General features: G+C 37.8%; 1 protein-coding gene across 6 annotated transcripts in view; it reads left to right on the top strand.

Moving 5' to 3' along the window:
- The first annotated feature begins 326 nt into the window (after positions 1–326).
- The window catches only part of SLC10A7 (solute carrier family 10 member 7), a 242,247-nt gene continuing 226,701 nt past the window's right edge, over positions 327–15,872 (top strand). For 3 of the 6 annotated variants that reach the window (XM_057310106.1, XM_057310109.1, XM_044384350.3), the window contains exons 1-3: positions 379–699; positions 7,473–7,555; positions 13,703–13,839. In XM_057310106.1, the coding sequence (XP_057166089.1) occupies positions 600–699; positions 7,473–7,555; positions 13,703–13,839 (320 nt within the window). In that variant the 5' untranslated portion in view covers positions 379–599. Of the gene's footprint in view, positions 700–7,472; positions 7,556–13,702; positions 13,840–15,872 lie in introns of all 6 variants that reach the window. The other 3 variants (XM_057310107.1, XM_026499431.4, XM_026499433.4) reach the window with 3 other exon arrangements.

Below are 15,872 nucleotides of genomic sequence, written 5' to 3'. Positions count from 1 at the left end.
CGAGAAATTCCTGCCCGGAGTGCATGCTAGCCTTTCCCGCAAGTTCATGGTGAAGCAGAAGAAAGATTCTCCATGGATGTGCTCCAGGGGCGCGGGCAGCTGTGCCTAAATGTTTGTCGGAGGGGAACCCTCGATAAGGCTGGGTGGCTGTGAAGCCTAACGTCGCTCCGTGCACCAGTCATTCCTAAGATTCCTCACGTCCTGGAGGCGGCGAGTCTGTCAGTCCTACCAGGCAGCCAGTTTCCCTTATGTGATCGTTTGCGTTGGCCGACTTGGCCCAAGTGTCCGCTTCAGAGCATTTGCGCTTGGGAGCCGCGGCCGGAGCTGCCGTGGTAATGTGCGCGTCTATTGTGAGGCGCGTGGTAGTGATGGCGGCGCTCAGTGAGACTTTCCTGTCACTGGATACTACTACTCCCAGCCCTCCTCAAAGCCGCCGGAGCAACCCTCTGGTCTTTAGTTTACAAGTGGCAATTTGACTTGCTCTGCTGCATGTCTGGAGGGACCGTGGAAAGTGTGGAGACGCCCCGGGGATTAAGCGATCGCAGCTTAAAAAGAAAAAAAGCCAAACAAATAAACAAAACCCACCCACCCTAACAAACATGAGGCTGCTGGAGAGAATGAGGAAAGAATGGTTCATGATTGGAATAGTGCTGGCGATCGCCGGAGCTAAACTGGAGCCATCCATAGGGGTGAATGGGGGTAAGTGCTGCACCTCTGAATGCTCCATCGCGATTCCCACTTCAAAACTAATTTTCGAGTCTGGGAAAGGAGGAGAGACCGTAGTTGGGAAGTGGCTGCTTCTCTCAAGGGCACTGACCAGCTCAGGGTGTCCTTTGGCCCTTTTGCTGATGTTTTAATTTACCAATCCCAGATTGTAATTAGGAATGGGGCAAAGAAATTTGAACACAGGTTGCCTTTTCCACGGACAATCAATGAGTATTCTCAGTGTTGAGGAGTGAGCTTCCTGAGAATGAAACTTACTCCTCTTGCCTTCAAAGTAGCATCCTATCCCAAGGGACGCTAGCTAGGTTGCCAAGAGTTCCTTATCTATCTTGGAGTGGCCACCATTACCTTGTCTATTTCCGGATTCCCCCACTTCCCTGCCCCACGTTTAAAAAAAATGGGGTGGGGGAAGAAAAAGAAAAAGGGATACCCCTTCATTCTCCAACTCGGATTTTGTGGCCCACATGTTGCAGAGTGATGATTTCCTGCAATTGCCGCCGCTTCAGAAACTCCCAAGCCGACTGACACGTTGCACTTTCTCATTACAGGACACTACTTCCGTGTGCTGCCGGGACTCAGTTGTTAGTACTCTAACAGATCCAGCCTGTGTTAGGCTATGTGTAGTGTGTATTTTGGCAAGGAAATGTAGGCAGGCTAAAATCGTACTCAGATTTCTGAATAGTGGGAGCCTTGTAATGTGGGGGTGGGCATCGGTGGAAACGACTGGAAATATCATTAGTCTTTTATTCTCCTCCCTGACTTTGCACCCGTGGACAATCATGTCCTACTTTTCATAAACATTAATTGAATTTCTTCAATTCATTGTCTTTTTGACCTTGTCAGTTTCCACCTTTATTGACAGTTTTAATAGGTTAGTCATACAACAGGGACAACTAAGGACAGAATTGAGCACACACAATCTTTTAGGAACTGCTCAGGATGCTATTTAAAGTAATATGCACCTCTTTGTTAAAACATGTTCGAAGTGAATGAAATGATCTCTCATTAGAACAATGGTTCCTTCTACCATCTACCCTCAATTTCTCCATATAGAATTAGCTTCAGGGAATATTTTAAAAGGAATTATTTGAACAAAGATTATGAAGATTAAAATTTTGTATTTATTTTATGTTTTTTCCTTCTATCTTCAATTGAGTACAAAATGTGTAGAATGTGTATCTGAGAATAAAGCTGATATTCATCATTGTTTCTCCTTCTGAAGATCTTTGACCTGGCTTCCCTGGGAGCTTTTGGAAAACTTGTGAATGCTGGCATTTCAAGTTCTGTCAAATGAATACCCTCTGTCCCTAGAGCTAACTGAATAGGCAGAATTAAAGTTAGAGTGTCTTTGTGGTGATCTGGACTGTACACTTAACTAGGTTCAGTAGCACACTTTCTAGCTTGTGGTGTTAGATCTTTTATTTGCTCATTGTTAAGGTGTAATTACAGGTGATGTATTATCTTTAAGTTTAAATCTGCAGGGGAGAGCTTTGGTAAAATACTTTTTATCTTACATTCCCAGGATGCTGTGGGAAGAAGGGTTATTGAACGCTGAATCATTTTCCTAGGGCTTCTTCGAAGTGGAATGTGTAAGATGGATTCTGTAATCTTATTTGTTCCTTCTGAGTCTGCTTCTTGAAGTTTTGGTATATTATCGTATCTTAGAAATATTGCTTCCGATTTTTACTGGTATTTACGCCATTAATCCAGGATAATTCATTTCTTTGTTTAATTATAACAGTAGAATGTTAAGAGCTGAAAGGGACCTTTAAGTATTTTAAGCCAACAAGCTGCCTTTACAGTTGAAGACACTGAGACCTGAGGTCATGTGACTCATCCTTGGTTAGTTAGCTAGCTCAAGAAGAGGCACTGGACACCAGGGCTCTCCCTTTTTTTCATACTAGTTGTAAAACCCATACAATTTCCTTGGCAAAAAATAATTTAAAATAAATGACTATTCTAAAGAAGGGCTCTATGCAATAAAAACATTTTCAGTGCCTCAATTTTAGTCCAAAAGAGCAGAGCAGAATCAGCTAATATTAAATAACAATGTACTCATGTGATTTGATAACTGTCCATGTGTAAAAGTTACTTTTTGCAAAAAATTAGAACAAAGGTTGTTTGGGATTTCTTATATAGGCTGTCAGGCTAAGTTCTTGATAATTCTGTTGAAGTTTTAATTGACCTTCCCACCTGTGAAACCTCTTAAATAAAAATAAACTTCCAAATAGTACCAAATAACACTTTCACTTCACAAGTTTAAAACAACAAAGATCTAGGAATAAGGAGAGTAATGGTTGCTGAAAATGTTTCTATTACATCTTGCTCTTTAGAATGGTCAAATGGTCATTTTTTTAAAGATTTTATTTATTTGAGAGAGAGTGAGAGCAAGAGAGAGCATTAACCGGGGAAGAGGCAGGTGGAGAGGGGGAGGCAGACTCCACACTGAGCGGGAAGCCCCATGCGATATGGGGCTTATCCCAGGACATGATCTGAGCTGAAGGCAGATGCTTAACCAACTGAGCCACACAGGTGCCCCCAAAGCACCTCTTTGTACTTGTAATTTTAATTTTTTTATTTCTGTTTTTTTTTTTTTTGTACTTGTAATTTTCAGTCAAAGGTTCCGTATATGGGCTCTGTACACTTGGGAATGTGATTTTTAGTGCACTTACATTGACTGAATAATTTTCAATAGAACAGTTTTCTAGACATTCTTTTAAATAGGAAAAGTTTTGGTAGTCTTAAATTTGTTAAGATGTTCACTTCGACTTTACCTGGATCAATACCTTAACGACAACAGTCTTTATAATGAAGTGATTTAAGTGCAAGACTTCTGCACTTAAAGTATCATACCTATGATCTGACCATCCTTTAAAAATAGTCTGTATAGCCAATAGGTGAGTTAGGTATCACAGGAAATTTATAGATAATGGAAACTTGAAAATTAGAGAAGTTGAATGACGGTCCAAATGGGAAAAAGTGTAACATGTACTAGCCTAGATAATTTCATTCTTAGTTCACTGCCCTTTTCACTCAGGTACCTTTCATTTTTAAATATATAGAAGAAGTTGAAAATAAAGAGCCAGAGCAAATGTAAATATGTAGATTCTGAGGTGTTGATAATCTGCTCCAGTTCCAGTGCAACCCAGGGAAGCCCTGAGCTATGCACGCCTTAGAGTTTACCAGAGTCTAACACTGTGCTACTCATTCTCGGGAAGAGAAAGGTTTCCTTCTTTGGAAGTACAGAGTAAGTTTCTCATTTCTACCTGCCTCTTAATTTAGATTATTGACATTAATAAGACATAAATCCTAACAGAAAACTGCTTTGTTTTTCATTAAGAAACATAAGCAGAAACATGTTGAAGCTTAAGTGTGTTAGCATTAATATCTTTTTAAAATAATTTTTATTTTGTTATATTATAGCATTAATATCTTAAGTTAGATTTAGAAGTGAAATTTACTTGGTGATGAGTAGATTTTATGAAATGGTAATAGTTCCTTGCATTCTTAAGCATTCCAAATCATTTTCTTTTATCTCCCCCATTAAAAAGCATGGATTTGGGGAGCCCAAAAATTACTTCATTTTTCTGGCTAATTTTTCTTCTGATTTTGCTACCCTATTCCATTTTCACTGAGAAACTTTTTTTTTTTTTTTTGCTTTTGTTTAAAGGAAAAGCTAAAACTTTTATTTCTACTTTGAACTTTATAGCCATTTTAAGATTCAGGTCTCATTCACATGTATTTTGGTGACATGGAGGATATAATCATTATCTTGGAGAGAGGCCAAATCTCATTTTTATATGTAGTCTCAACTCTCACCTCTGGGCAAATATTTACCAAATGTTTATTTCAGCCCTGTGTAACTTCTAGGTCCCCATTCCTAACTTAGGCAATCTGTTAGCATTTCAGTTGATCACATCTCAAAGGGGCTTTAGGTTTCTCCAAATCAGAATTAATTCCTTCTTCCCCCCACCATTTTTTTAAGAGAGGGAGAGAGAGGCGGAGGAGGACAATGGGAGAGGGAGAGAGAGATCTTAAGCAGGTTCCTCGCCCAGCACAGACCCCAGCGAGCAGCTGGATCTCAAGACCCTGAGATCATGACCTAGCTGAAATCAAGAATTCGACACTTAACTGATTGAGCCTCACAGGCATCCCCCCTTCTTCCTTTTTAAAAGGTACATTATAGGAAGCCATGGAATATCCTCACCATGTTCTTCCATGGATTAAATTGTTTAGATGTGCATCTAATACAAAAGACAGTGTACCCCGTCTCTAGGATTGAACACATTAAAAGCCAGCAGTCATTCCACTGAATTATGCCAGTTCATAGTTATCGTGTGTATCTGTGTGTGTGTGTGTGTGTGTGTGTGTGTGTGTGTTTGTGTATGTAGTATGGAAGAGATAGCTTCTTAAAAAAATATAGTTGTTGGCCAACTAAGGTAGACGCTTTAGCTGCCCCAAAGGAACATGCAGTCCAGGTAAACCATGTCCTTGCTGTGGAGGTACATCTTGGGACACGTCCCTGCTCTCCCTCGCGACCACATTGCTAATTTTAACTCATCCTGTAGAGAAATTCTGGGGCGCCACTGTGGACAGAGGTGTCGTTGACATGAATAAGGTCTCATAAAAAGCAAGGGATTGCAGGAAAATAAAAATGAGTTCAAACAACCAAGGTATTTAAAATTCCTGGAAGGCATTTACTTCCAAAACAAGTCAGATTCCTTGACTTTAAAATCTGTTCCCGAATCAGCTTCCTCAGTTGTAGAGAAAATATTTCCAAGTATGAGTTGCAGAAGACAGATTCACTCACAAGTATAGAAAATGTACCTCTTTTTAAGTTTTGGAACACTTTTACTGCCTTGAAATGTAATGCCTTTTGAGCTTGCCTCCTTCCTTTTGCTCTCTTTTCTCAGATCTCAGCAAAATAATTTGTTTAAATGCCACGTATATACAAGAATTTTTTGCTATGTTTGAGAAGATCTTTGTTTTTTTTTTTTATTCATTGTTGTAGTACAAATGCCTAAAATACCAGAGTTGCTTAGTAAATATTTGTTGACTGAATGGTGATTTTTCCTGAGCTTGGTCTTATTTACCGAGCAATTCCTGTGGGTATGGTGGAGGGCTGCAGGGAACAGAGGCGCTATGCTTGTGGTCTTGTTGCATAAGGGAGGGTCTTAGTTTACTAGTGCTGCCACGCCAAGTTCACACAAACCGGGTGGCGTAGAACAACAGAGATTTATTTTCCAGAAATTATTTCGGAGATTGGAATTCTGAAGTCAAGGGCTATGCTCCCACTGAAGGCTCTAGGGATCACTCCTTCCTGGCTCTGGCTTGTGGTGGTTGCCAGTTGTCCTTGGTATTCTTGGCTTATGATGATGTAACTCCAGGTTTTCCCTCTGTCTTCACATGGCCATCTTCCCTCTGTGCGTGACTCTGTCCAATTTACCTCTACTTGTAAGAATACTAGTCATTGGATAAGGTCCACCATAATCCAGTAAGACCTCATCTTGACTTGTTTACATCTGCAACGAACCAATTTCCAAATAAGATCACATTCACAGGTTCTCGGTGGACATGAATTTTGGAGGACATTATTCAACTCAGCACAAGAGGGCTGAATAGAATATCAAATATGAGATGATCAGATTTTAAAATGTTGGCATATACCGGTATTTCTCAACCTCAGCACTATTGCCATTTTGGACATGATAATTCTTTGTTGTTGGGAGGGCTGTCCTGTGTCTTCTAGGTTGTTTAGCAGAACTCCTGATCTCTGTCTACTAGATGCCAGTAACACACCACACTTGCTGAGTTATAACAATCAAAAAGCGTTTCCAAACATTGCCAGATGTCTGTGGGAGACAAAATTGCAGCTGCTGGAGAACCACTGATACCTAAATACAAAATGGCATTTTCTCAGACTACGTCTTTTAAAAGAATGTTGTTCTTTGGTTAACACATTAGGTCTTTAAGACAATTGTATACAGGCTACAAAAAAGAAGTGAATATCAGGGTTGCTGCTATTGTCCTCATAGCGTTAACACATTTGGGATGATGCCAGCCTAATTCCAGAGAGGATTTTCCAGAGGGCAAAGATCAGGACTGTCTGGTTCACTATAGTGTAGCCAGGGCTTGACACAGTGTAATAATAATTGCGAACCTAACCTACTGTTAGTACTCTATTACTCTATATGCCTTATCTCATTCACATAGTAAGTGCCCATTCACGTAGTAAGTGCTCAATAAATATTTGTAGAAATGAATACCCTTGGGCGGAATTGAATGTGTGCATGAATAGAAGTTTTTATTGCTGTTATCCTAGAAGGAGTAAAGTAATATTTGCTAAAGAGAAGGGAACTTCTTCCACTGATTCTCTCTCTCTCTCTCTCTTTTTTTTTTTTTTTTTTTTTTGGTTTGGGGAATTTTGATTGTTGCATAAAAACTGATACTGTGGCAGATGCAGTTAGGTCCTGATACTAAAGGCTGTTGCCTCTCTGCTCTCACCCAGGAGAGTGTTCTGCTCTGAGGATCCTGTGCTGAACTGGACAGCCACAGTTCTTGCCTTCTGGAAAATCCCCTTCGGAGTTAGACTGCATCACAGTGAATGCTTAACTCTGTCAGAACAGTAGTATGCTAGGGCAACACTAAGATTTGAAGTACTATTTGCCCTCCCCCAGTGGATTCTTCTTTCATACTGAGTTATCTGCTGGAAATTCTTATCTAACAGTAACTCATTTCTCTCTCTTTAGGACCACTGAAGCCAGAAATAACCGTCTCCTACATTGCTGTTGCAACAATATTCTTTAACAGTGGACTATCGTTAAAAACAGAGGTACTGTCACCTATGGGGCATGTGATAAGCAGGGAGAAAAGTTTAATTTCTGCTTATTAGTTTGAAATTTCAGAATCCTTTTGTAAAGATATGTGTTACTATGGCTTAAAGGCATCACTGTAACAAAAGAGAACTTGAACTTCTGCAAAGGACTGTGTTTTGAACCTACGTATTATAGAAATTTTGCAGTTGAACAACATGGACCCCGAGGGTGTGGTTATAATGGGTATGTTTTTAATACAGCAACTAAACTGAATGAAGCATCTGCTTTAGGTCTTCCTCAGATTATGGTGGTGACTATGGTGATGAATGCGATAGCACATTTAAGTTGTTGATGTTTAGTCAGGTTTCCATAACTTTTGTGGATGAACTTATGTTGTCAGGCAGCACTCATGCTACTCAAGTGATGTTATACCTTTTAACTAATTTGTATGTTTTATAGTATATTCTTTGCTGGCATATCTATTAAATATTAATAAATGTTTTAAGAGAGAAATTGGGATTTTTCATTCTATGTCACAATTCATCATGAAGACATGTAGATAATGTTATTTATTGATCCAAGTGTCGCTGAACATGGGATTCTCCTAGAATGAGAGAAATCAGACATTTTTTTTTAAAGATTTTATTTATTTGACAGAGAGAGACACAGCAAGAGAGGGAACACAAGCAGGGGGAGTTGGAGAGGGAGAAGCAGGCTTCCCGCTGAGCAGGGAGCCCGACGAGGGGCTCGATCCCAGGACCCTGAGATCATGACCTGAGCTGAAGGCAGACACTTGATGACTGAGCCACCCAGGCACCCCAAGAAATCAGACATTTTTAATATCGAAGAGAGGAATGAATAGAATTTATGATCCTCTTTTGACTTATAATAGGAGGGGAAAAAAGGAGAAAAATACCTATTTATTTTTGAAGAAATTACTTAGGGTTTTTAAAGTTCTTATTCTAAGATGCTTATTCTTAGGTAGATAGGGAAATTTTACTATGCAAGGATTTTTTTTTTTTTTGGAAATAGCTTTAAAAGTCAAAATTTTGTTTCAACATCATGCTTTGCTTTACTTATTTTCTTTTAAGTATGATTTGAATGAGGACCAAATTTAGTTACCTCCTTCTTTGACCATCCTAATAGCAACATGGAAAAAGTATGGTTTTACTAAATTTATGTATTCTGTAGTTATCTGGTTGGTATAAATCTTTCTATTGGAGCATTTTTTATATAGATGGCATCCCTGTGTAGTATCTGATAAACTTGTCTCAAAATTTTTGAATATCCTGACTGTTCTTCTGAAAATAACTGACATGGGACAGAATTTCCTAAATATGTTAAATCTAGTTTTTGCAAATTATATTGATACGAAAGGACTATGATCAGTTCTTAGAGGGCACAGACTTTTTCTGTCAACATCTTCGTTCTGTTGGTTCTCGAATATGGGGCCTAGTGGTACAGAACAATATTTGCTGCTCCCATGGTGCTGGACTGTTCTTCCTTGGAGGTCTTCCTGCTGGTTGTGGCTAATGCCCTTTGCAAAGCAGCTGCCTTACCCAGGTCCTCTTCTTGGGACGTTGCTCTAACTATGTCCCCTGGCAGTTGCTTAACGGCTACAGCTGTTACTTATTTCATGAGAAATCTGGCAAGAGACTTGATTCTCTCACTCCTCCCTTCTTGCTTAATGTGATTCTGTAAAGCAGCCAATTTTGTGGGATGCAGGAGTTTAAGAAGGAAGAATGTCACAGCTTATCAGCAGTTCTCTAAGGACCAAATTCTTCTGTAAGCACCTAGGAAACCTTTAGAGTCATCCAGCTAATTTGGATCTAATGATGAAATGCCTTAATCCTGTGCTTTATCACGGTATCTAAGTAGCCATCAAAGCCATTTCTTCTATCAATGGCCCTTTTCAAACTATACTACATTAAGTCATTTTCAGGATCCATTTAACTTAAGATGTTCTAGATTGCATGATTGTATAATGTTAAACCATCTTTAAGCCCCGCTAATTTCCTGGGCAACCGAACAGTTTTAAGTTAGGAGGTAGCAATCTTGTTATTTGTTTTCTAGTTAATAATCTTACATTTATTTCCGCTGGGACTGCCATTTTTGAGCCTTATTAGAATAGTGCATTTTCACACACAGGAGACAGTAAGTTATTATTGACTTGAGTTTATTTGAGAGCATTTACATTGGTCCCATTCAAGTTTGATTTATCCTGAACATTTCATGTAGGATTACCCATACATTGATGTAATGGTATATATTCTAAACTTTGTTTTGCTAATTTATTAAAATTGTTAAGAACTCTGTGTTAATACTAAAAAGATTTAATGCTGTCTTCAGTTTTATGACCATTGATTTCTAGATTTGAAAATACCTGTTGAAATGTTTTCTGAAAATTTGTTGTATTAAAGTCAAATAAGTCACATTTGCAATATATTTTATGTTTAGCTAATTGAGAGCTATAGTTTCAGAGGACTTGTCACTTAGCAAGCCATGGCAGGACCAATCTCATATAAACCTGTGAATCTCATAATACCTATGAAATGCCTGGGGCTACAAGGCACTGTGTTTGGCACTGCGTTGGAAACAAAGATGAGCAAAATGCTCAGGGCTTGGAAAGGGTCCTGAGTAGGGCAGAATATACAGGTCTTTCCTTATTTTCCTAAACAGATCATTTTTTTGAAGTTCTATTACCTTAGAAGTAAATATAGCAAATTTTAAACTTTAGGTTCTTGCTGCTTATTTCCAGCCCAGAGCTATGAGACTGAGTCTCAGAAAGTGAATCAAATAAAGGTCAAATAAGGTTTAGAAGGGAAATTGGTATGTAATAAAAATATTTCTACATCTCAGTCAGAGCCCCTGATTTGAAGCAATTCTTGATACTGTCAGTGATAACTCTGGTATAATCAGTATTTGGAGTATCTCCTTAAGTTTATTTTAATGGAATTTGGCCTGTATTACATGTGAATAAATAAAATGTCATGCAGAATCAAATTTCAATTACTCATGATGGCATTTATTTGAGTATGTGGCCCTAAATTCTGCTTGGGCATGTACTGTTTTGGATATTATAGGGTTCACTTGCTTTTTCTTTTCAGTTGTTACCTTAATTTATCTTTATGGTTGTATGAAGAATATATGGAAAATATGATGCTGGGCTTGAAAATCTTTCTTAGGAATACTTTATGCCTGTTATTTCCCTGTTGTCAAGAAGCCCCTCATGACCCAACATGGTCAGCCTTTGTGATTCATTTCACTGGATTCTTTATTGTTCCATTGTTCTGATGCAATGGCAATTGCTTATAATTGTCATTTATTAGATCAGCTAGTATTTTTAAACTATATTTTGTTTTTTATGACTTTTTCTGATTATAAAAGTGGTATTTCCCCTTTGTGGAAGGATTAGAAAAATTAAAAACAACTAGTATTAACATCTCTGTGATTTTTAGTCCCTTTTTTCCTAAACATGTTTTACATATAGAATATTTAAAAAGGAAATATTTTAAACAATTGTATATATGCAAGTATACGTATATGTGTACTTGATCCATATACTTGCATATGTATCACTTATGTCCACACATATAATCTTTTTTCCCATGTAACATTGTATAATTTAATTTTTCATATAATTTAATATATTAATTTAATTTTTGTTCATGTATATAAAATTCACATTTTGTTTACTTTTATGAATATAAATCAAAGGGTACAAAGGTATGTATGATGAGAAGTCTTTTCTCCCCTCTTTCAGATATCTGGAGATAATGAATGTTAATAGTTTGTATCTTTCCAGAGATATTCTGTGTAAAACATATGTGCCCCCGCTTTCAAGCTGTGGTGTTTGTACTGCTTGCCACCCTGTCTTGTTTTACTTAAAAAAACTATCTTGGAGATTGTTTCAAATCAATACATAAAGAACTCCTTGTTTCTTTTTGTATGGTGGAAAGCATTCTATTTTATGAATGTGTCATGATATATTTTACTAGTCCTCATTGACGGACATTTAGGTAATTTTTAAGTTTCGCTATTACAAAAATGCTGCACAGGGTGACCTAAAAATTGCCCATTTTCCCCACCTTTGGGAGAAAACATGAAGGATTAATTCCTAGAAGTAGAAGTGCTAAGTCAAATATCATGTGCAGTGTAAGTAGTGACAGATAGTCCAAGTACCTAGAAGAGTGTCAGGTTCTCAGTAAGTGTTTGTTGACTGAAGGAATGAATTGCCAGATTGCTGTCCCTAGGTTGTGCCAATTTATACTTCTACTGGTTAAGTAGGGAAGAGATCTTGTGTTACCACGTGCTTGTCTGCACAGTTTTAACATGGTTTTCACTAGCTCATAACAGTCTTGTTATACCTTACGTTATGTAATTATTCACCCATTTTTGGCCTTTTAACTTGTTTCCTGATTTTACTATAATAGATGATGCTGTTGTGATCAATTCTGTATATAAATACTTATAACCACATTTTATATCCTTAGGATAAGTACCTAGACATAACATTTTGGGGTCTACGAATGTGAATCATATTATAGTCCTTGATATATATTCCCAAGTTACTTTTCAGAAAAGTACTGCTGTTTCATATAACTAACTAAAATATATGGAAATTCCTTAGTAACTGCGTTCTGGCTAATCATTTTGTTACAGTTAAAAAATTAAAATATAAATATTTACTTGGTATTTATCAAATACCTCTGACTATATTTGAGTGGGATTTGGTTTTGACGCTGCCGAGCATTCTTGGAACTGCTGGTGCTCATCTTTTCTCTGGGTGAAACTTCAAGAATTCTGATACAGTGTAAGGATGGTTCCTTTGATCTTAGATCTGATCCGTGGACCTGGTGTGGCTTCTGGTCTGCGTGGTGCTTCCCATTTGTCCAAACAAAGTGAGACCCAGTTTGCCAGGAATTCCTTAGATGTCATTAGAGATGTTTTGCGACCACACTGGCACGGCTGTGTGTCTTCACACAGGGAGATAGGTAGTGGGAGCCGATAAGACAGATCCCTGAATGTGGCAATCAGAGTCTGCATTAACCTACCGTCCATTAAACTGATAGACTTTGGCTAATGTCTCCGAGGCTCAGGATTTCTTGAATGTCTTACTTGAACTAGGGGAGACATTCCAGTGCTATGCTTATAACTGGTGAATCTCTGGCATCTTTGTGCTTTAATGACTTCTTGCATATTTTATAGGACTTTTTTTATAGTACTTATTTTTATAATATTTTTTCTCCTACTTTCTGAGTTTGTTTTATTTAACTGAATAACACTATAACTCAAAGAAATTCAAATGCAAGTGCTTGTTAGTTTGTACATATTTGAACCCCCCAAATTTAACTCATTGTCCTTTTTTAGCCGTGAGACATATAGCATGTGCCTGGTTTATCGTGTTGAGTGTGAATTTCTTCCATCCGGGGCAGTAGTGTGGCATGATGGAAGAAGTGGACATGAGTTTGCTAGCATACCGGAAATGAGTTTGATTCTGAGCTGCACTGTATGATGGCTCTCACCTCAATTTCCTGCTTAGCGAAATAGGTTAATAATATCTAGTGGGGCTGCCGTGAGGATTAAATGAGATAACATTCATAAAGTGACAAGCTCAGAGCATGGCACATAGCCGCTGTTCAGTTAACATTAGCAAAGAAATCCAGAAAGTTGATTTTGGGGGAAAAAGCCATTTTGAATTATAAAATGTTGTTGGAGAAAACATTTAAAAAAATTATGATTTGTGTTTAGATTTGGTAACATCTTGGCAAAGTGAGGCCTTCTTAGAGATTAATTGTATTTGATTAAAATGAGATAGGTCCTTAAGTAGTTATGTACATGTTTGTTCATAGTGTCAACAATCCTCAGGTCTATACCAATGTAAAGGTACTTGGCTCAGTCTTGGTCCAGAATTCTACAAATCTGAATTGTTGGGATATATTGTATATTCAGAAAAAAATAGAATATTTCAGAAATTTTGTATAAAAATACCTCTTTTCCCCCCTTAAAGTCTGTCTGTTATGCATCTACTTAGAGGTAAAGATTTTAGCTCTGAAATAACTCCAAATTACAAACTAATTTATTCGATATCATTTTAGTATCAGTCTCTCTTCAGAAAAGTAGTTTTCTTACCCTTTGCTGTTTTGTGCCTTTCCTTTTTGCAGGAGCTGACCAGTGCTTTGGTGCATATAAAACTGCATCTTTTCATTCAGATCTTCACACTTGCATTCTTCCCAGCAACAATATGGCTTTTTCTTCAGCTTTTATCAATCACACCCATCAATGAGTGGCTTCTAAAAGGGTACGTTTAAATATTTTGAGGGGTCCACTTTTAATGGGGCATCTGTGGCAACTATATACAAAAGGGCTTATGTGTGGTATTTTATAAGGGAATAAAACGCTTGAAAAATTATTATCTTTTAAAATGATCATGTTCGTCAAGGAGATTCATCAAAGAATTTTATAACATGATCTTTTTTTTTCTTTTTTCTAAGGGTTTTATTAGTAAATTTTTTTTAAGTTGTAATTTTGGTATTGTTAACATACAGTGTGATATTAGTCTCAGGTGTATAATATAGTGACTTGACCATTCTATATATTACTCAGTGCTCATCAATATAAGTGTGCTCTTAATTATAACACAATCTTAAAATACACCCTCATGTTTAATCTTAAGGTTCTGGGATAGACACTGTTCTGGGAATTTTAAAAAAGCTGTGTTGTGAGAGAGATGGAAGGGAAGAGAAGATGTAAGATATGCTGTCAGTTGGGTGCTAGAGATTATACATTGTATATCTTACCAAATGTATACAGATAATACATTTTTTAAAATGTATAGGAAAGAAAAAATATATATAGGGAACAAACACTTAATTTTTTACTTGTTCTATGTTTGATATGATAGTTGAATTAACAATAGATTTTTATTAGACTTTTCTTCCATTAAAAATGCCATGTTTATTAAAATTATTTAATGAATTTAAAAAATTATTAGAAGTGGTTTAAAACTAAACACATTTTAGCAGCATGGTATAATAGTCTAATAGTTAAAACACTGAACTTAGAGCCCCAAGATCTCTTTCTGACCCTGTCCTTAACTTGCTGTGTGACTTTGAAGAAGTCATGTAGTAGATTCAAACCTCAATTTCCCTGCCTATAATAATGAGGATACTTATACTTTTACTGTCTGCTTTGGTAATAGTGTGGAGGATCTCAACTGAGATCACTCATTCATCTATTGAAGTCACTTGTTTACTTCCCACTATGTGCCAGGAGTTATTATAGGTGTTGGAGAAATAATAGTGAACAAAAATGGTAAAGTGCCCGTTAGTTTTGCAGGTTGAGAAGACTTGGGTGTGATTGGCACTAAACAAGTAAGTAGATGACTAAGATAGAGATAATGTGATGGGAAGTAAAACTGTGATATGGTTGAAAGTGATTGGGTGGGCAGGGCAGTGATTAATATAGATGGCAGAGTTCTAGAGATAGAATGTTCTAGGCCAAAGAAAAGAATGTGCAAAGGCTGTAAGGGAGGAACAAGCCTGGTGTGTTCTGGGGTCAGGAAAATGATGTTGATGGCCAGAGCCTGGTGATACCGAGGGAGAATAATATGACTTGGAGTTGGAAAGGTAGGCAGGGGCCAGGACACACAGAGCCTTGTAGGTCCATGTGAAAAACATTCAGATTTACTCTGCGTGCGACAGAAAGCTACTGGAGGGATTTCAATGAGGGAATGTCATGGTCTGATTTATATTTTCAAATTATTGTCCTGGCTGGTGCATGGAGAATAGACAGTGGAGGGACTGAGAGAAGGCTAGGAGAACAGCTTGGAGGCCCCTGTGGTAAGGTTGTCGTGGAGCAGAGAGAAATGGGCATTGGCGGATGTACTGTAAATTAGAGCTCTCAGAACCTGTGGGGGGATAGGATGTGGAGAGAGGAGGACAGGGAGGAATCAAGGATGACTTCTGGGTTTTGGGTCTGAGCCACTGGGTAATTGGTGGTGTCATTTTCTTAGCTGAGGAGAAACAGAGTAGGACAAGAAGGCGAAATTAAGACCGCTAGTTTGGCCAGATTGAGTTTGAGAGAATGAGCATAAAATTTTCACGGAAAAGCATAAAATTCCACAGAACTATGATGACATCATTTTAGAGCGGCATTGTATGATGCATATTAAGAACCAGTAGTTACGGAGTGTTTCCCATGTAAAGGGCACTCAAGGAATAGGAAGATATTAACTAATTTTTCTTGTATTCGGGGAACATCTAGGGTAGTTGGATATGTGGGAGATATAAATATAAAATAGTAAGCAACCACAGTGGGGCAGCATATGATTCG

Source organism: Ursus arctos, unplaced genomic scaffold (genome assembly GCF_023065955.2).
Source record: "Ursus arctos isolate Adak ecotype North America unplaced genomic scaffold, UrsArc2.0 scaffold_11, whole genome shotgun sequence".
Classification (NCBI taxonomy): Eukaryota; Metazoa; Chordata; class Mammalia; order Carnivora; family Ursidae; genus Ursus; species Ursus arctos.
The sequence above is the reverse complement of the archived record's forward strand: the minus strand, read 5'-3'. Positions and strand labels throughout refer to the sequence as shown.